The 22,190-nt window shown below is 33.5% G+C and overlaps 1 protein-coding gene across 1 annotated transcript; it reads right to left on the bottom strand.

Moving 5' to 3' along the window:
- Positions 1–906: 906 nt before the first annotated feature.
- LOC111062024 (golgin subfamily A member 2) lies at positions 907–19,688 on the bottom strand. The gene is made up of 13 exons (XM_039424343.1): positions 19,528–19,688; positions 18,577–18,735; positions 14,494–15,204; positions 13,482–13,665; positions 12,522–12,687; positions 11,381–11,726; positions 9,122–9,475; positions 7,166–7,246; positions 6,441–6,539; positions 5,727–5,841; positions 4,845–4,985; positions 2,592–2,780; positions 907–1,794 (listed from the first exon to the last, which is right to left on the bottom strand). The coding sequence occupies exons 1-13, from the start codon at positions 19,564–19,566 to the stop codon at positions 1,565–1,567; spliced, it is 2,814 nt and encodes a 937-aa protein (XP_039280277.1). The 5' UTR covers positions 19,567–19,688; the 3' UTR covers positions 907–1,564.
- Between the last annotated feature and the right edge of the window lie 2,502 nt (positions 19,689–22,190).

Genomic DNA, 22,190 nt, shown 5'->3' with positions numbered 1-22,190 from the left:
ACCGTTGAAAACAATTCTTTCAGGCCTGTTTTCTGAAAAATTACAATTTGGCTGGACTAAAAAACATAATAGAGTTCAGCTCATTTGCACAAAATCCTGTTGAATTTTAATCGTCATTCAATATGTTTTTTGTCATTTCTTATTAAAAACAAGTGACGTGCTCATGAGAGAGAAAAAAGAGGCGTGGCGCTGACAAGAAAGTGATCAAGTCACTTATCTGTGTGCATTGGACCATTGTGTGTTTAGGAGTGGGGTGGAAGTGACAAAAGTCTGTGCCATAACATCACCACCTGGGTTTACGAAGCCATAGCTCTAAGCTATGACTTCATCAGTGGTCGATGAAATTATCCAATCAGAAATTTTATTGAAATCAGCTGAATTGAAAATGTAGATTTGCAGCTTTCTGATTGGATTATTTCCTCGTCCACTGATGAAGTTATATCTGTGTGCTAGACTTTGTAAACTGAAGTGGTAGTGGCCATACGTGACTTATGTGAGAATCGACCTTAGTTAGGGTTTCAGTCTGGATTTTATATTTTTATTTGGTTTGGAGGGTCTAGATGATGTTTGAAAGGTGAATATAGGTTTTCTTTTATGCCTAATGATTTGACGACTGAGGAAGAATACTTTTGACGCTTTTGGGAATGTTCACACTTTTGCTGGCTGTTTCTTTTTGAAGATAGTAGGCTATTACCATATGCAACGTTTCTTACTTGAAAGGCCCTTGAACAAACTCGAAAACTAAAAAAATTTCTTTATGGCATGGTTTATTTAAACTTCATTAGTACTCTACAACTGGAATAAATTGAATAAAGAAACGATCTATTCAAATTGTGAAAGGCATAAACAAGATGATGATTGATGATCAATATTATCTAACTACTGGATCTACAAGTAAGACACTCATTCATAACAGCTAATATTGTATTCTTTATTATACATTTTAATTACAAATAGAATAAGCAACATAGAATGATAGAAGATATAAGAAATTTAAATCAAGTGAAGAATAATTATTATTTTCCATCTCCAAAATTTGATAATAGAAGGAATTAGGCACGGTTTTTAACAAATTAATGTAGCTTAGCCCTATTTAATTTATAATAACTCAATCGAAGAATCTATTCACTTATCATTTTAATAAATAATGAAATGTACTGTGAATATATACAGATTGATGAATGTAAAATTATGTTAATATACATGATAATGATGTTTCATTAGATCGATTAATATTGCAGTTTTTAAATATTGATTATTATGATCACAACAACCTCTCCTTGAAACACTTTGTCTCAGTTGCACAAAAACCTCTTAAAATTTAATCATGATTAAATTCCACGAGAATTAATCAGAGAATGTATTTCTGAGAGGAAGGTTTCTCTGATTGGTTTTCGTGGCATTTGATCGGGATTAAAAGTTAACAGACTTTTGTGCAACATGGTGCTTAATTTACAAACTCTTTGAAGAACATTAATAATTATTAAAATATTCTGTGTCATCTATTAAACAATCCCAATGAATGGGTGATGTGAGAAAATTGTATATAACATTAAAATTAAAATTAAACAGTGATAAGCGGACGATCGGAGCACAAAGGACAGGAATGGAAAACTGCATGATCGCCATGGTCAGAAGTGACCAGACTACTGGACCCAATTTCCGACAACAGCGCTTCAATTTTCACAACAGTCTCCTCTTCATTCTCATTCTCTCCATTCGCCAATCTTTCAGTTGTCGATGAGTCGTTAAGCTCGGTTGCAGTCTCCTCTGAAGAGTCTGCTGATTGCGGATCTATATAAAAAATTACAAAATAAATTGCATACAATTACTTAGAAGCATGTGGAACATCATGAAAGAACAGAAATTTAATACATCAACCACATTTTCTATGTAAAATTGTGATATGAAGAAATTTAGTGTTGAAATTTTATCTTTTCAAAGGCCCTACACCACAAAATCCTTGTATTTTTAAATCAACAATTGAAACATTCTGTAATTGAACAGACTGTGTAATCACCTAGAGATAGTTTTAGTTCTAAGATGGTTTGAAAATTTGGTTCCTATTTAAAGCAGAAAGAAGCAGAAATTTGAAGCAGAAAAAGTAATTAAAACTTAACATGAATATAAAATGAAATCTAGTACAGATTATAGTGAATTGAGAAGCATATATACTTCTTAACAAAAATCAATGAAAATGGAAAATTACTAAATTTGGCAAGTGAAAGATCGTGAACACACAATTCGTTACCTCCAGTTACCGCACATGTTCAACTGGAATCATTATGATCTCTAATTTGGAATCCAATTGAGTTGATAAAGGTAACTGAGAGGGATTCGGTGAGAATAAGTGATGTACACGTTAAACTTTTCCAACGAATGGATTTTGCAATTCCTTGGAAGTTCTTATTGCTCATCACTTCAAATTTATCAGAAATAAAAACCAGATTTTTAAGTGATTATCTGATAAACTGAAAAATTATTAGTATAATAATTTGTAATAATAGTTATAGAATGAATTACGTTTTTACTAAGTCACAGAAGTTATATAATTTTTTTAAATACGTGCATATACTCATTTTTGTATTAACCTTTCATGAAATGATGCCTATTACTGATTTGTGCGTTGGAAACCATCTTTTTGATGAGATTATTCAACTTTTTCAATTTGTTACGCATCAGTTCCTTCTCATGAGCCAGTCTTGCCATTTGCTCATCCTTCTCTTGAGCTCGTTGCCTCAACATTCCTCGCTGAATTTGATACAATGCAATGTATTCCCCTGAAATAAATAACAGTAACATTTACATCAAAATTAAAAATCAAAGTACCCTACCCAATATATATATATATAATATATATATATATATTATATATATATATATTATATATATATATATATACTCACAACATAATTCGATTTCAAAGCCATTTTCAAATCTACAAATACAAGTAGCCTTGGACAAGGAAGTAAACAGTAAAAATCTGGTGTGGCGCACTCACACAACTTTCCTTGCCGTTATGAAAATTGATCACCTGACGCTAGTGTTCACGGGCATCTCAAGTCTACTATTCAAAGATCGGACCAGCTGGTGACAGGACAATAACGCTGGAGACACACGAGATCTGCTATCTCTCCATAGTGAATGATTTAATAGAATCAAAAGTTGCCAACAGTTCGCAATTGAATAATCACATTTTCTCAAATTTTGAGCTTATTTTCAATTTTAGGTAAAAATGTTACTTGACATTGATTGTAGAGATTTTTATGTTCAATCTTTTCCACTTGGATTTTTTGTTTAAATTGTATCTGAAGCCTGATAATTGGGAATCTAAAATCCAACTTTGCATGGATGGGGCGGAGCTCCTGAAATTTTTACAGATATGGGACTTGTGGCAGTTGATAGAGCTTTTCAATGACTATTTTAGGTAAAAATTTGATCAAAATCGTTGGAGCAGTTTTTGAGAAAATCGCGAAAAATCCTGTTTTTGACAACATTTTCGCCATTTTAGCCACCATCTTGAATTGCATTTGATCGAAATTGTTCGAGTCGGATCCTTATATTGTAAGGACCTTAAGTTCCAAATTTCAAGTCATTCCGTTCATTGGGAGATGAGATATCGTGTACACAGACGCACATACACACACACACACACACACACACACACACACACACACACACACACACACACACATACAGACCAATACCCAAAAACCACTTTTTTGGACTCAGGGAACCTTGAAACGTATTGAAATTTGGAAATTGGGGTACCTTAATTTTTTTCGGAATGCAATACTTTCCTTACCTATGGTAATAGGGCAAGGAAAGTAAAAATGCATATTAATATGTAATTGGGAATATTCATCTAAGACAACTTGTCCGTTTTGCCACCATTTTATTTATTGCGTCTCAAGTTATTGAGAATGATAGTTAGTACTGAAGCGGACGAAGCGGTGTCTGAATAGTAGAATGAAAAGACAGAGCCTCTTTATTATTTGTTCGAATTTATTTGGTAAGTACAAACAATACAATGATCGGAAAAGAAAAAAAACAGGCTATTGCCCAAAACTTTTTCAATTTCCTACCTAATTTAGTTTAAAATTGTCCAAATATTATACATAGGTTATAGAATTATAAATCAATTTCAAAGAGATAGCAAAAGTCGAATTGTATTATGAATATTTTCAATAGAGATCAAATCAATACTTCCGGTTGTTTTTGAAATGTTTTCGCATTCTTTTAATCTAAGATTTCTGAGAATTTGCAGGTTTCTTAAGGTATTATGCACCATCTACGTTTAAAAGTTCACTGATCAGCTGCTGGTTTAAACCCAGTATGTAACACATTATAACAAATGCAAACCTATTAAACCTAGTTTAGCGTTAACCGTAGGTGGTGCATATGGTACTTAGATAGATGTGAAGATATCTTCATGTGAGCCTAGATTGGCATTAACGTAGATGGTGCACATGTGCGGACCTTAGAGGAAATTGTTATTCTACTGCCTACGCCTAGTGAGATTCACTTCAAACTATCAGAATCAGCATTGGTTAAACGAGAGCCAATGATATGATGCTATTTATGTTGACAGTTTAGGTGACTCTCACTATATTGGGGAAATGTGAAGACCAAAAGGTAATTTTAGTCGTTTCTTAGCGCGCTCTACATATCAATGCTTTCCTTCCTGGACGTGCACAAAAATATCACGTTTCAATTAGTCAGTAATAGAACCTTATGACATTATAGGCACACAACCTAGAATTTCAGTCTATAGCCTAGGCATCCCAAGAAAGAGATAGTGATTTGAAATAATACACTTTCTACAGTGAGAAATGTTCACTCACCAATAGTTTCGGTTTCCCCTTGTAATTGCATGACCAGGTGTTCCAAACGTTGCTTTTCGTCAGACAAATCTGCAACTTCTTGCATTTTCCTCTTGAATTTCTCTTCTAATTTGGCCATTGCTTCAAAATCAATCACAATACCTGCAAATAGAAAATGGATTCCATCTATACATTCATCTAGATTTTTGTAATATTTTCAATCAAGCTATACTGAGACATTTTTATAATTTCCCTTCATTGGAAAGAAAAGTCATTTCAAAGCGTCTAAAACAAGAGACAATTTCAAGATACAAAAATGAACTTTCTATAACGAGCCTTATAACTGTCATATAATTAATTGTTTTCAACATTTTCGTGGTATTTAGAATGAATATATTTCGGTTCTTATCTAGGCTTTGCTTCAATTAGACTTATCAAATAAGTAATAATTCAGTGAAATTGTTACCTCATTTATTACGTTTGAATGCGAATACTAGAAAATGTTTAATTGATGTGTCATGCTTCAGAAGCAGAATCAGAATTAAAGCTTTAAAAGTAATGATTTATTTGGATAACATTACTCATCCATAATCAATTCGAATGTGGTTGCAGTTTAAAGCATTGGTGTAGTGATAATGTTAGTAAGACTATACGTCTTATGTGAGACTAGTATATTTTATTAGATACTGTCAATATTGAACTCTGGAATAAGTGAAATGCAGGTCATGCAACACCCATGGTGTGAAAAATATATGAGCGTTTTTAGAGAAAAATAATATAGATGAAACATAAGGGAAGTAATCGATATATATAATCAGAGACAAACAAATAGGAGTATTATTTTCTCTATGATATGATCCAGGAGCAGAAAGAAGCGGCGGCCAATGGAAGAGGAAAAGTTACCTGGATCAGCCGATTCTTTGATATTGTAAGTTTGTGAGCAGAAGTCTGACATATTGGGCTTCGTATGTGAATGATCACAGTGATCTTCCCCATGGTGATGCGAATGAGCTTCAATCTGAAAAATGAATGTATAATTAAGAGGTGTTTCAAATAAAGGCAAGTACTTTATTATTTTGGATAAGTTTCAGTGAGGAATATAGGCTACTTCTATATCATAATTTATTGTCAGTAGAATTAGACTGACGACTTTCTTCTTGGAATTAGAGGATTTTATAACTTGAATAGTTGTTGAAGTCAATGATGATCATTTTATGCACTATAAATTACATATGAAAATTACTGATAATATGCAATATGCATTTATTCAAATGCTAATGAGTTAATAATAATTATTAAAAAAAATCCAAATTAAACGCTGTAAATCACCATGAAGACTTTTGCTACTGCCAAATTTCCATATGTCTGTTCACCCTGTTATCAATATTTGCAGTAGCAGAAGTCTTCGAGGTGATTTACAGTCTTTAATTTGGATACATTTTTAATAATTATTATTCACTATAAATTACTTAATTACAATATAACACGAGTGCACAAGTAGAATCGGTACGAAATGAAGCAGTAATCATATGAATCAATAAATACGAGTAGTAATATACTGAGTTTGAAACAGTACCTAAAAGTTAAGAGTTATAGTAATATAACTAAGTTACTAACCGGTTTGGAATCTCCAATAAGAGATAGCTGTTCTTTCAGTTCCTTATTGATATGCTGTTCTTTTTCGAGTAATTCAGTGAGCTCCAGTTTATTATTACTCTGGAAAGATGAAGAATTACAAATTAGTAAATTGAAAGTAGATAAGTGGGTACTAATTGAAAGTATACATTTGTATTGCCATATGATTTTTCCAACAGCTAAGCTAGTCAATACGACTGTGGTTTTAGATAGGTCGTGTATTAAAATTGAAGATGTGCAGTACTTTTAGAGCTGATATACTATAGAGCTTAAGAGCTGTAACTAATAATTTTGGATCATAAATGCAACTCACTATATTCAAGGAATGGAACTATTCCTTATATATTCATAATCTATGAAGTCAGCCAGTAATGCAAGGATGATCCAATCTATATATATGAAAGCAAAATGGCACTGATTCATTCAGTCACTCACTCCTTCATTCATAATCAAAAGAATTAAAAATCTACAGAACCAAATACGTAGAAATTTGGCATGTATGTTCAGTTGGCCTTCTAGAGGTGCACTAAGAGCGGATGTGAAAAAAATACGCCCAAAATCTGTGTTTTCTCAGCTATTACAAGAACTAAACAACAGAAAATGTTCAAATTTGATCAGGACTTCATAATCTATGAGGTTAGTCTGTAATGCAAGGATGATCCAATCTTTCATAATTTTCTTATCATTTAGAGGACAGAACAACTCACCAGTTTTATGAATGCATCTTGTAGCTCTTCTAACTGCTTTTTCAAGTCACTGTTTTGAGCAACAGCTCTTGACGCAGCAACCTATTGCAAGAATGAGACATCATTTCACTATGGTTGGTATTGAGATAGCATTTTTGGAAAATACGGTAGATAAAGGTATTCCGTACTATAATAAGCAAAAGTACACCACTACACCACGGAGATTTTAATTAATTAAGCAGTAGGCCAGAAGCGACTATCCAACTGTTGTTTTAATTGCCACATCATCTGTGATAGGGTTACACATTTTTGATTGCTCTTTTTGGTCAATTATTCAACCCCATTCGAGCAGTCAATATCCGTCTTAGTAAGAGCTGAGTGTTCAGATCGTACAGATCGTAGTAGCGTAGTAGTCATCTTACCGATGACATTTCAAATTTCCACGCAACAACGCCGTTCTTGATGTTAACAAAATTTGGTCCGAGTTGGAGGAAACTATTAGAGCACTAAGAACAAATACACATGATCTTCGAAAATCCATTAGAATGCCAGAAAATGTACAGAGGGTGAGAACAGGATTCCAACGATCACTGGAACGTTCTGCTGGACTACATTCTGTTACATTGGGGATTTCAGACCCCAGTTTGAGAAGGATTTTACATTTTGATTTGAAGTTCCATCCTTTTAAAATAATTATTACTCAAGAATTTCACTTTACGTTTGAGAGAATGTTTCCGAGTCCGGGACGTCTATTCTCTTTGGAAGCTGATGTTCGGTGGTCACCAGATCTGACCATTTGTGTCTTCTTTATTTGTGAATATCAGAAGGGAAAGGCTGTTCTCACACTTGGCAGAAACAACGGATTATTGACAAAATGAATGTCATAGCCAGCGATATGTGTGCAAGAAATGATCAAAACTGCAGAAACAGTCTTCAACAAATGCGTTGATTCTAACGGCCGCCAACTTCACGGTATTGTTACTGAAACCTAATTAATATGAATTGGGCTTACGCCTTATTATAATATTTGACCGATTGAGTAAATGAAAGTATTTTTTATTCAAGTATCCTGAGTCACTTTCTATTGTACTTTTAAACTGCTTGGTCGGTTCTTCCTAACAACAACATCATAACAAGATGTTAGAACTCGACATCATCAATAACAAAATATTTAACATAAAAAATTAAGATTTACCAGCTCTGTTACTGCAGTAGGCTCCGATTAACTAATTTTAATCTAATGTTGATCATAGACAAGTTACAAATAGAAATGGTATAAGTGTATTTTATTCAATGATGAATAATAAAATATAGCATTGTAATATAGACCTGAGAGTTAAAATTCAAATTCGATAATCGAATTCAAAACTACCTTCGAAACTATGTTCATGGGCTGAAAGCTATAAGTTTATAAAGATCCAAATTATCACAAAATTGACACAGTAATTCAAATAATTATTATGAATGTCGAAGGATTTATAAAACTAAGAGAAACTGAGAACTTCAATATCTTTTGTTATATTATGGTCACGAAAATCAAATAATTTGTAGAAATGAGATAAGACAAACTGAAACATTTAAACCTTTTTAAATGTTATGATAATTAATATAAAACAGTTGTTTTGATGTTTAAATGAGTATAATATTGTAGATAAGTCAAATTTTCAATATTTTTGGCGATTGTGAAGGAAGATTTTTGTTTGGATTTGCATTTTGAAATTATTTAATCTGATAAATTCAAAATTGTAGTAGATACATTTTTTTGGACTCAAAATAATGTGTGAATTAAGATATTATTCTTAGACTGTGCATTCCAAATTAAGGTTTACCTCTAGACTGTGTATTCCAAATTAAGGTTTAGAGCAGTTTTGGGCGAATGCCTGTTGTTTTTACCTGGATTGTATTTGTATATGAATAAATAAATATCAAATGATTTTTCAAAAATAAGAGAAGTAGATGAATAGGATATTTGAATACCTTATCACTCTCAATAGCGGCTTGCAGACGACTCACATCAGGACGGTCCGACTCCAATCGTTCAAGCGATCTCTCCAGTTCTTCAATTCTCTCATTTCTGATTTGAAGAGCTTCAAATATTTGATTTTTGTCGGCCACCTCCTTCTCGAGCCGCTCACTCAACGCGTGTTTCTCGGCAGTTATCTCCAGCACCTGTTTGTTGGCCTTCTCCAGTTCGCCATTGTTCGTTCTCAATGGAGGACTGAGCTTTCTCTGCTGGGTCTGCTGCAATTGCTTCTCTAAATTGGAAACATGCTCGACCAAGCTTGCCTCTCTGGCTGACAGGCTTTCATTCTGATTGGAAATCGTTTGCAACTGCAACAAAATTGGAATTTTAAAAATAAATCTACTCTGTAGATTTACTTAAGTCTCAGACTTAACAAAGAAAATGAGAATCTACGATAAAGTTGATCACAATATAAAATGATTTGGAAAATAAATCAACATTTTTAATCAGGAGAGGTGAAGAATAAGAGGAAACAATGTTATTGAAATAGTGACATTAAAATTGATGATATAGCCTAAACTTTGCTTTGAAGAAAACTGATCAAGTGGAATAACATAAGTATCATGTACAAACATAGGGCCGGTTTCCGAGCTCGGGATTTAGCTAAGTTCTGGACTTTAAACAGCTGGAGTAGGAAAATTGGCTTTCCGAAACGAAGCGTAGTTGTAGTTTCTAAGATAATCTTTATTCTCTCATTTCTATAATTGGGAACGTTTTTCCTTGACGAAATGAAACATTCCTAAATAATTCAAAATAGCTTAAACTTTACACTATTTTCTCTTTATTTTATTTTGTGTTCAATTTTCTAGTTTTTCGAAATTTGATTCAAACGTGGACTGCGACTACGCCCCGTTTCTGAGAGCCAATTTTCTGACTCCAGCTGTTTAAAGTCTAGAACTTAGCTAAATCCCGAGCTCGGAAACCGGCCCTATGTTTGTACATGATACTTATGTTATTCCACTTGATCAGTTTTCTTCAAAGCAAATTTTAGGCAAAGTTTACAAAGGAAACCGGCCCATAATTATTTAAAGGAAGAATAAAATGGCCCAAAATAACATGACTCACAATTCTGTTTTTTTTTTCAATTGCTGCAAGACTAATGCCTATTGCAGCACAATAAGAATAAAAGAGACTCTCACAAATTAAAATAAAAAATAGTAAATTCTCAAGTTTTCCAAAAATAATTATAATTAATATTTTTAACCCTAGTAATATATTGACAATAATTAATAATTATTGATCGTTAATGGAAACAGTTTATATGTTAATTATTCCAGCTATACCCAGCTGGTTTGGCTCACTTGACTGGTTTAAAAACTAATCTTGAAAATGTGTTTCAAACATAGTAACTTGTTAAATCACTGAATATTTTATGTGCTACAATATTGTTAACTTCGATTTACATCATTGAACTTTCATGTTTTCAACTTGAAAGGTCTAAAGGTGGAGAACTAAGGATTTAGCAGTTTCCTGTTGAGGTAGTAGACAAAGTATTGAAGTTATGAATTCTGATATTTATATTCTTATTTGATGACTGTTTTCCTTGTGATAAATGTAGCAATAATTCATACTAGACTTCCCCCTATCAATAAGTGTTAGCCGGTTGCAGAGCAAATACTGACTATATAGAGGGATTAAAGCATCTTCAACTCGGAAGAATATGCAGAGCAGAGAAAATTAGGGACACACGGCTGCGATGTTGCCGTGCTAGAGCGGACAGCGTTCTGTAGATCTGAGTGAGTGTGCAACACCTCATGATATGCATACCCAGTTTCCTCTCTGAAAGCACTGCATCGATTGAGCCTGTTTTGTCAACTTGGCAACCATGCTTGTTTCTATGACTCATCAATCCAATTTGCTAATTGGTTCTCCATTCCCTTACATCTCTCTGCTCCGCATATCTCTGAGTTGGAAGATGTTTCAATTCCAGTACATTGAAGAAGGAAAAATATTATAGATTCCTAGAATGGTATTGAAAAGAGGCAGAATTAAATAGCGGTTTGAAAGAGGAAGAAGAAGAAATGCTGAGACAGCACATACCATATTGAAGTAATGCTTAATAATGCTCGTATGATTTTTCCTTTAAGCTGTTTTCAATCTAATGTTGAAAAAATAAAGTTGATTTTGAGATAAGAATCCCACACTAAAATACTGGTTACGCTACTATTAGGTGGTTTTCCACCTCAAAAATTAACTTCATAGTGAAGACATACCTCACTAGTTAGAGACTGCATTTGGAGATTCAATGATGCCACGTACTGTTGATACTGTAAACTTGCGTCATCCTTCTCAGTTGATAGCTTTTTCAGATCGGCATTTAGCTGGGCGATTTGCATTTGCAGCGAGTTTCTCTCTTCCTGCCACTTTATGGATTCATCATGACTACTACGATCAGCTACACTATTAGGATCACTCAGTTGTTGAATTCTCACTTCAGAAACAGACAGCTGACTATTTTTTTCTCTCAACTCATTTTGCAGACAATCAATATCTTTGGTTTTCACTTCCACCTTATGTTTCAAACTGAGCACTTCCTCATCGGTCTCTTCAAGACGTTTCCTATAGAGGAAAGAAAAATTTCAATTGATTAAAATTAATCATTGACATGTATTGTACTAGTGTACTATCCCAAAGGATACTGTATACAAAAATTATTAAAAACAATGGATAAAGAATCTGTAACAAACATTATTTTAAGAGTTACATACATTAAATAAACTAAAGATGTAAAGAATTTTCAATCAAGAAATCAAATTATTTGGAGAACATATTGAAAAATGAAATTATTAGGCCTTACTTGGTCAAAATACATCAATAATATCGAAATCTATAATGCAGGGTGGCCCATAAGTCAGTTGACATGTTGTTACACGCTGTTGTGTAGTTGACTTTTTATTCATGTTAATCGAATAACAATGAACACTCAACTGACAGTACTCATGTACAGTCAACTGACTTATATATTCTGTATAATAGAGGAAAGAATCGGCATATACATGTAGAAGATAGGAAATTCACGAATGGCGCATCATCAAGTCTCAACTACTGAACTGATTAACTTGAAATTTTGCATAAAGATTCTTAATTTACTGAGGATGGTTATAGACCTATTTTAAATTCTTCAGGATTTCAGGTCAAGTTTATTAGATTCTTGCGGAGCACGGGTTACCTGCAAGTTTGGAAATAAAATTGGAAGTTTTTAGGAGATCTGATACTGATTAAAAACCGCAAGCCTATTCTAGATCGTTATTTTTCATCATAATTTGATTTTAATTAGTGACATTGAGTATTTATACTTCTCAAATGAAGATTGAGAATTTCTGTGCAATGGAGAATTTTAAATATATTGAGTACCTCATAATATTGACTTCTTGTTTCAATGTGTCACTAACTATGGTTGCCTCATGTGCTGACTTTTCGTGCTGTTGTTGCAGAGCTTCAGATAGAGCGAGCTTCCTCTCCAAATCTCCAACTCGATGTCTTGAAGCTCGTAATCGCCCTTGCAATTCTTCCATTTCACCTGCAAAGATAGAATAAATGTGTTTTATGTTGAATTTGATGATTGGAAATCGAAAATCATTAGAGTGGATAATAGTGAATGATTGTTCAAGTGTTTCAACTGGATCATTGTAATTCACAAATTCACATAAATTATTTTTAATATGGAAAATTCTTATCGTTAAGTTCTTGAATAAGGACTTGACACAGTTGACCAATCATGTGATGAAGGGTTTATTTATAAAAATATATTTTTAAAATTAATTAAAAATATCATGTACATCGGTGAAAATAATATTTTAATATATTTATTAGAGTATCGTAGTTATAAGAATAGAAATCTTAAAATTTTCCGCCGTAATGGTTTCTGCTCAAGGCCAGCTCAGCTGAAACCAGTTTTAGTTGAAGAAACACATTCCTGTGGTTTGGAGCCCACCTAAAACTCGATCAATTATATACCATTATCTCTCTCATTACTCACGCACAAGCCTAGGTGCATCCGTGCATGTGAGTTTCATTCTCAGTAAAATAGAATGTTCAAGTAAAATGAATGACTACACGACTCTGTTAACTTTACTGATAGCTAACAAACAGATTCGTAATATACTACCGATAAGAGATAGAAAAGCACTAGATTGAAAAACGTACTAAGGTGAACTAAACTATCTTACTAATTGCTGAAAACACCTACTGCCTATAGCAATATTATAAGGGTCAATGCATAGGACTGGTAAGAACCATATTTACTCTATTGAGCCTACTACAGCAATCGCCAAAATTATTATTCACCAACTAATTTGAATGTGGTTTACGAACCTGCTTTCTGTGAAATGCTCTCTTGGCACGTCGTTAAAGCAGTCTGAAGTTCGGTTTTTTCTGCTATGAGGATTTCCAACGTAGTTACATGGTATTTGAGTTTCTCTTCCAACGCCTTTTCCTGAGCCTCCTTTTCTCTTCTCACTGTTTCAACTGTCTGTTCCAATCCAGCAATTGTATTCTCCTGAAATACGAATTGGGAAGAAAATGTCTCAAGATAGGAGAACAAATGAAGAATTTATATTAAATGAAATGACTAGATACATAACAACAGGAGCAGCGCTCCTGTTTTTCAATAGTTATTCTACATCGTAAAATTAAGTAAAATTGAAATCCTAATTTCTCTTGCAAAATTCAATCATATTAATCTGATATTTATTTATTTGTGGATACAAATTATTATGAATATGATTGGGAAAGAACAGGCTTGGCCCAAAACTATTCTACTCCCAAATTTTGATAATGAATAACATGTCCAAAAAAGGTTATGTTTTTTACTGTTGAAAGTTCAAGTTCAATAATCTTTATATGATTGCACAATTCCTTTTCATAATTTATCATTTTTTATAGCCTACACTATTTTTGGTATAGTAATTACAGTTTCTCATTTTATAGCTCTCATTGTTCATGACTTGAGCATTTTTTATCGTTTTGTAGTTGGAAATTGAAAAATATTGCTTTTACTTCATGTCATTCTTATTTACTTGGATGAACTCTAGATTCACTGCAAATTAAAAAGCTCTGAAATTGGCTTGATATGTCTCAATCTGGAGAGCGACCAATACCAAAGTAATTTACTGATTGCTTTTCACACTGATTTGTTTACAAAATGATAATTATTGAACTATAAAATAGAACTATTGAATTTCCTGATCACAGGCTTCAAGCTTTATATGATTACAGCAACAGAATGGAAGAGGAAACTAAATTCTTATGGAAGAACAATTATTTCCATATGTAAAATGGCTCTCTTATTCAGAGTTCATAATTATCAATGGATTCAGCTACTTACCGACTTCTGCAAATCGTCTTGTAGCTGTTTATTGTTTTCAATCTGAGCACCGAGCCGGATGTCCAATTCGCGCAGCTGTTGCTCGAGTACACTGTGCACCTGTTTGGAAGTGTGATCGCTAGATGAACTGTCCTCACTTCTATCCTGGTCGGATGGAGTGACTGGAACAGACTCTGATCGGTCACTTCTCTCATCGTGGTAATCACGTTTCGCATTGAAATCGTACTTCTCGGTCATTTCGCTGAATAAAGGCACAGCTGGAGATGGTTGTGGGTGGGGGTGGGGGTGGGAGTGAGCAGGAGACACGTAATCATTACTCTGCAGTTGCACTGTCGATGAGCCAGCGCCAGCCACATTGGAAAACAAAGGCTGCTGACCAATCAGAGCGAATTCTGTATTTGCATTTTCCAAACCTGGTAGATTGTCAAAGAAATCCTTGGCGGATTTCATTTGAATTGGTTCTTGAACCATCTGCAGAGCATTGTCATTCGACGGAACTTGCTGAGTTTTTAATTCAGATACCAACTGAGCCACATAATGGTCGTCGCTTTTGAACAAATTTCCATTTTGAGCTGAATCTCCAATCATTGCTACTTCGGACTGATTAGGCTTAGTAGAGTCACTAAAAGCGACAGTTTGCATATGTGATCCGAGGTTGACATTGTCATAATTTTGAGCTGAATATGCATTTTCATTTTCCTTGAAAGGGTTCTGTAAATAACAGACAAAGAACAATGATAGTAATAATTCTTATACATTTTTAATGATAGCTCAGTAAATCAATTACCTGTTTTCATCATTCAACATAAAAAACATCATTAATACTTATTTCAAAGAATATTTTCAGGTATGCAGTATGACTTCAGAGCGAAAAATTTCATTGATTTATTTATTTATTCAACTTCCAATTTTACATAAAAATAACATAGAAAAACAGATATCAGCAACAATGTATATAAATATATAAATAATATACAACATTAGAAAAATGCGAAAAATAACATAGAAAAAGAGATACGAGGGTCATTCAATAAGTAACGAGACAAAACACCAATCCTCAAAAACGGCCAAATTTACCTATACGAAACCCTCAGGACATGAAGTTGGCAACCCCGCAATGACATCCCATCAGTTGTCCCACCGCAACTCGCAAACTAACCCAACCAACAACTGATGTTCCATTCTAACTGAGAATATAGAGGAGGAGGCATTACTGGGCTGACACGTTGTGTAATATTACATTTTTTCTCGATTAAAATCGAATCTTCAATTCGAGATCTATAAAACTTGATAGTAAATATCAGAGTAATCGATATGTGGACAACTTTTTAACTGAGAATTTATTGTAAATAATTGTGTTGCACATTCCATGGTATCACCAAAACTGAGTTAACAGAATTAACAGATAAATAGATCATTATAAATATAGAGGATATATATAAATTTAAAATAACAGTTTCAAAATAAAGTTTTATTGAGAACAAATGTAAAATGTAAATTCTAAACTTGTAATTTATAATTTTTTGGAATTTAATATCAGTGACATGTTCATGACATCGACACTGGTTTTGAGGTGGGGCTTTGCTCTGTACTTGTTAGGTCTTCTCTCTAAAAAATGGTGGCTGGCTATGTGTTCTAATTTTGTGCTCTCTGAATATTTTTCTGTTTAAGTGAAATTTATAATGTTTTAAATTGAGTTTTGAACAGTTTTATGATGTTCTAATTTTGTATAGTTTGTTTTGTGTGTCTACAAGCCTATAGCCATTGTTTTTCAACTATATAAATGGATAAGTATTTAGCTTTTAATGATGCTAGATGTTTAAGTGTGTAAGGTATTGTTTTATGGATTTGTGTTGTATATTGCCAAAATTCTTCTGAAGATTATAAGTTGGTTTGCTCTGAAAACTGGATTTCTCATTCATAAGCAATAGATCCATTCATAGTTTATCAAGAATCTACCATTTTGGAGCCGATAACTTCCTTTAGGTTAATAGGTGTGAAATGCTATCCAACCTATTTAGGAGAAATTGGTAGCACGCCAGTTGTGATCTCAGCAAGGCTTTTAATACCCTGGATCATGGCATTCTCTTGTCTAAGCTCTCTGCTTATGGCATGGTTGTAAGTCCTTTAGTGTTTTACATCTGAGGTTACAGATGAGATCAGTAAGTTGTGGGGTTCCCCAGGACTCTAAATTGGGGCTCCTGCTAATTAAGATAATGACAATGTTGCTCTTTCTCGAGACAGTTTAGCTGTATGCTATGCGGATGACACCTTATTGTAGGGTGTTAGCAGGGACATGGCAGACCTGACCTTATCAGACTGTTTCCGGGCTGATGAATATCTTCTCAGCTGTGAGAATACTCGGTTCATAGCGTTCTCGGAATTGGTGAGCAATATAATATCTCCTCAATAAAGCGTTTGGGCTCTACGCTGGATTGTAAGCTTGCAAAGGGAGAGTACATACAGGAGTCTTTTGTAAGATGAATAGAATGCTCTTTTGCTCAGGAGTCCAAGGTCGGCCACTAACGATACTGAATGTCTGAACAGACTTTTGTGTCTTCGGTAAGAGAGACTTTTCAAGCTAAAAAACAATATTGTTTGACAATAATTTCTAACATATAAAATAAACAATAACAATAGGCCCAAATAAACCACTGGAAAATTACTAATTATAATGATACAAGAATAATTTAACCTCAAATAGAGCAGCAAAGAATAAATAAACAACAAAGAATTTGAGACACGAAACCTAGCACCAAAAAAATTGTATTCAGCACAAAAAATCTGTATTGACATGCCGTATCGTTACCGCCTGGCCTGAAAGGCTGTATCCTGGAGGCCAACCCATGGTCTACTTTGCTTCCTTCAAAGTGTAATGGCAAATGATATATTGTGGAGTGGTGGCACCGAGGTAAAAGGGCTACTGCTGATACAAAAGAAAGCAATAAAAAATTGTGTAGGGCTAATTATATATAGCACATTGCAAGCCGTCATTTTTCGTTTGCGAAGGAAGAATTCTAATTGTCGTCAACCTCTACCTTCTCTGGTCTGCTATGATAGCTTTTGGTGACATGGGTGCCATGTCTACCAGAAGGGAGCTTTCATGAGCATGACACTAGGAACAGGCATAGCTTGGATCCTCCATACAGTAGATTGAGAAGTAAGCCTACTCAGAGCAGCATGGCCAAAATTTTGAACAAGTTAGGTTACCTGTTTAAGCTAGGAGTCTATGAGGAGCGCTACTGGGGACAATCCTGCTAATCTCTTCCGTTTTTTTTAATGATCTTTTTAGTGAGCCATATCAACTGTAAGAGCAATTTTTACTAAAGTACATTGCTTCTCAGCACCCTGCTGCTTCGTTGTTAGCTGGGATGGAAATTGAATTGTTTTAATTTTATTTTTTAAGACTGTCCCGACTGTTCATCAGTGGACTTGCGGACGTTTGGTGAGTTTAGGCCTATATGTTTTTTCTTAATTTGTTTCCTTGCAGACATGCCCATGTATTTTATCCATGTTATAAAAAATATCTATTACTATTAATTAAATGAACTCCATCATAGAATCATGTTTTTTGAAGCAATTATAGGCGATTCAAATGTAACAATTCAAGCAAATATTGAAAGAACGCCTAATACAACGGCCATTATACTCATTGGCAGAACTAGTGGATGAGACCCTATACTCAAACACGAACAGCCGCCATCTCAGAGTTTGAGGGGTGACCCCCTGAACTCCCTTACACAGTCTATCCGGTTCTCCCGGTCAAGGACGAATTATTCAAGTATCAAGTAACACAATATATTACATATAACACGGTTCAAATTAATAGACATTAGAGAGCTCAATTCTAATGATGCAAGGACTGAAATTATAATTGAGTGGAAATGTTCCTATGGTGAGTTGACTTTTGAATCTATAGACTAATATTTAACTGTGATATGCACGATGTTTTTCAATTGGAATCTAGTGGAATGTTGATAGGCATAAAGGCAACCAATTTGACCAATGTGAATGTATATGACCCTCTTGGTATTGAATTATGTACAGCTCAAAACAACAAATAAAGCATTAAAGTATACTTACGTATAGACTGAGTGGTGTTGAAGATGGCTCAATGTTACTGCCGACATTTGGAGGTGCAAAGTATGAATTTCCTGAAGGCAGTGATCCATCGTTTCCTATCTTATTTGAAGTAGTTGAGGTTACATTATTGTTTCTATGCTTTTTCTTATACTCCTCAAGCTGGAATAATAATATTAGTATTCTTAATACGTTTTTAATTAATATATTTGAATGTTTTTGTTGTGACAACTTTTGAGCTTAAAGTTACAAACACTTATGGCTAAGCCGTCAAGCAACACAAAGCGGGTTTTCAGGCTTGTAGGCAGCCAATCGGGGAGCTTTCTGCCCAGCCAGCCGACTTATCTGAAAACACCTGCTTCGTGTGGCTTGGCCATGGATATAAGTTAGGCCTACATACCTACCTATTAACTTAGTTTTAAAACTTGAATAGATTATGCATGAGTAAATGATAGAATACGGTATGCATTCAAATTTTCAATAGAATCTCAACTCTTTCGAAAAAACCATTTGGGCCACTTCAACTTTCAAGACAGATCAAGTTAACATTTTCTCCACATTGATTATAGGAAGCTATTGAAAGCCAATCTTAGGTAGCTCTTCTTTCTTTATTGTTGCATGCTTAGATTCATCTGTTCTATTCTAATCTTGTTCTGGACAAATTTATCAATAGGAATAAGTAGGAGTCGTTGTTTGTTAAAGCAATTTATTTTATTTAATGATTTTTTGTGAAATAGAACGATAACATAAATAATTACTTAGTGTAGTATATGTTTGTCCTTATTTATAATTCAACTTGTTCCCTGTCCACTCTAAAATCCTAGGACATTCTATTTTAAACAATATAGTTTGCATCAAAGTTACACGTCATTTTGACAGCTGGATTGTGTTTTGAGGTTATTTTCAAGTCAATATCAAACGTAAAACATTGTAAAATAATGTTGACAATATTACCATTCGTCTACCAGCAGCAAGTTTATTTTTATCAGACATTTTGAGTAAAGAGCAGTACAAAACATAACGTTGTAAATTAGAAATTAGAGAAAATTTTGCAACATAGACCACCGAATACAATCACAATCTTTTTCTTTTATCTTCTCGACTCGATAATAATAAATCGACTATTGAAATAAATATCGAAGATCGAAGTAATATTTAGCTGAGGCTATAGACACGGCCACGGCTTCTAATAATTTGGATAATGACGACACGATTTACCCAGGCCAGGAATGCCTGGTCCTGATCAAGATTGGATAGCAGCTTCTCTTTGTCTCAGAAACAGAGTAACGGCCAGCAACAGTCACAGTTATAACATAGTTATTAAAAAGTATTCTTTGAGTATCTATAGTGAGGTCCACGTTATAATGGTAGTGCACGATTGCAATGGTGTTGCTATCCTTGTCTATCGTTCAACAAATAATGTGAAAGAGTTAGGGGTTAGGTTTTATTTAGGTTATATTTAATAATGTTTTATCAGGAAAGATTAGGTTTTTGCTTCAAAATTGCAATATGCTAGAAGGGGCTAGGTAGAGTTATGTTTTTTGATGTTTCAAAGGTAAAAGGATAGGTTAGGGGGTAAGGATTTTGCTTTGAACAACATGTTTGTGAACATGTTCATGAAATGAACCACATGTTTATGTTTCGTTCTAAAGATGACGAATAATCTAAAGTACTAAATGTGAAAGGGATAGAGGTTAGGTTTTATTTAGGTTATATTTAATAATGTGTTATTAGGATAGGTTAGGTTTTTGCTTTGAAATTGCAATATGCCAGTAGGGACTGGGGTGCAGTTACAGTTATGTTTTTTGATGTTTCTAATGTCAAAGGATAGGTTAAGGGATTAGAATTTTGCTTTGAAATCCAAATTATTGAATGTGAAGGGGTTAGGGATTAGTGGTTTGGTTTTTCGGATTATATTTAATAATGCTCCATAAGGTTAGGTTTTTGCTTTAAAATTGTAATATGCTAGAAAGGGCTAGGGTCCAGGTAGAATTAAGCTTTTTGATATTTCAAAGGTGGAAAGATAGGTTGGGATTTTGCTTTGAAATTGCAATATGCTGGAAGGGATCAGAGGTTTTTCAAATAGTTATGTTTATTGATGTTTTAAATGTAAAAGTGGAGGTTGAGGGTTCGGTTTTTGTTTTGAAATGACAATATGTTGACTTAGTTATAGTGTTTTTTAGCATCAGTTAAATAACAACTGTTATATTTTATTAATTATATTTTTCAAAAGTACTCTTTCTTTTTCTAAATAAAATGATAATATATTGATTATTTTATTGAATTTAATGATAAATCATCATTGGATAATAATATCTTCATCAAATAGAATGACGATTGGCTCCAGTTACAGTGCTCGGTAACCATCATCACAAAGAACGTTATGTTCAAAGAGCTGACTGAATGGAACGGGAAAAACCCGTTGCTAACGCATGCGCGATACGGTGCTGTCTGTGACAAAGAGTGGTTTGTGATTGGATACTGGTAGCCTATGGTAATCCCTTGGCTAGAGCATAGACCAGTTATAGAATAGAAACGCCCCATTGTATATTCATACTGAAAGTCGATGAAGCAAACATCTACTGCCATATAGCACAGAGAAGGTGCATATAGCTACATCGTAACGTCAGCATTATATATAATTATATTATTATAAGTTCTTTAATAATTTACTTCCATCTGAAATAGACACAATCTGTCATGGAAAACCATTGATATAGAGAATAAGATTAAGAAGAGCGAAGTCCACTATGATGCCACTGCGCTAGTGTAGCTACCAGAAATTTCGGGCAAGAAGTCGGGTATTTGTATTTGCTGTGTAGAAAAAGAGCCTTTTTCAAATGATATTTTTTTATTGAAGCAATAAAAAATATTCAAAGTATGGTAGTTTCATGCAGTGCTTATGGATGAACGAATCTGCATGTGCCAGATAAAAATATTTCTTTTCATTCATAAGTATTTTTATATTTTCATCGGTCATGTTTCAAGCAGGCTAAGCCTAGTGCCAAATGATCGTTTCAAGGAATATTGTGCTTAAGTTGATTCATTATCATTATTTGCCAAGTAATAAAATATAAGTTTCGGTAATATTATAATAAATATTTCATTTCCATAGATCCAATATAGGTATCCATATTCTATTCCATTAATTTGTCTTATATTGTAATATTTTGTGAACTATGAAAATATTGTATTCTAAATTTGTATTATAAAAAATATTATTTGCTAAAATTGTCTATAAATTCTTCATTATTGCTATTGTTTTATTTTTCCTGTTCTTATAATATGTAGTTATTTATTATCTTGTATTAAATATAGGAGTATAGAGTATAGTGTTAGGTACCTATACTTAAGTTGCAAAACGAATGAGAAACAGTTTCACGAAATATTGTGATAACGGTTAATTTATTATTATTTGCCATCTAATAGAATATACAGTAATATTAGCGATCTATAATTATTTTTGTTTTATTTTTCCCGTTCTTATAATATGTAGTTATTTATTATCTTATATTAAATATAGGAGTATAGAGTATAGTTAGGTACCTATACTTAAGTTGCAAAACGAATGGAAACAGTTCCACGAAATATTGTGATAACAGTTAATTTATTATTTG

This window comes from Nilaparvata lugens, chromosome 3 (genome assembly GCF_014356525.2).
Source record: "Nilaparvata lugens isolate BPH chromosome 3, ASM1435652v1, whole genome shotgun sequence".
In the NCBI taxonomy this organism is placed as follows: Eukaryota; Metazoa; Arthropoda; class Insecta; order Hemiptera; family Delphacidae; genus Nilaparvata; species Nilaparvata lugens.
Note: the sequence above shows the minus strand (reverse complement) of the source record. Positions and strands in the feature narration are given on the sequence as shown.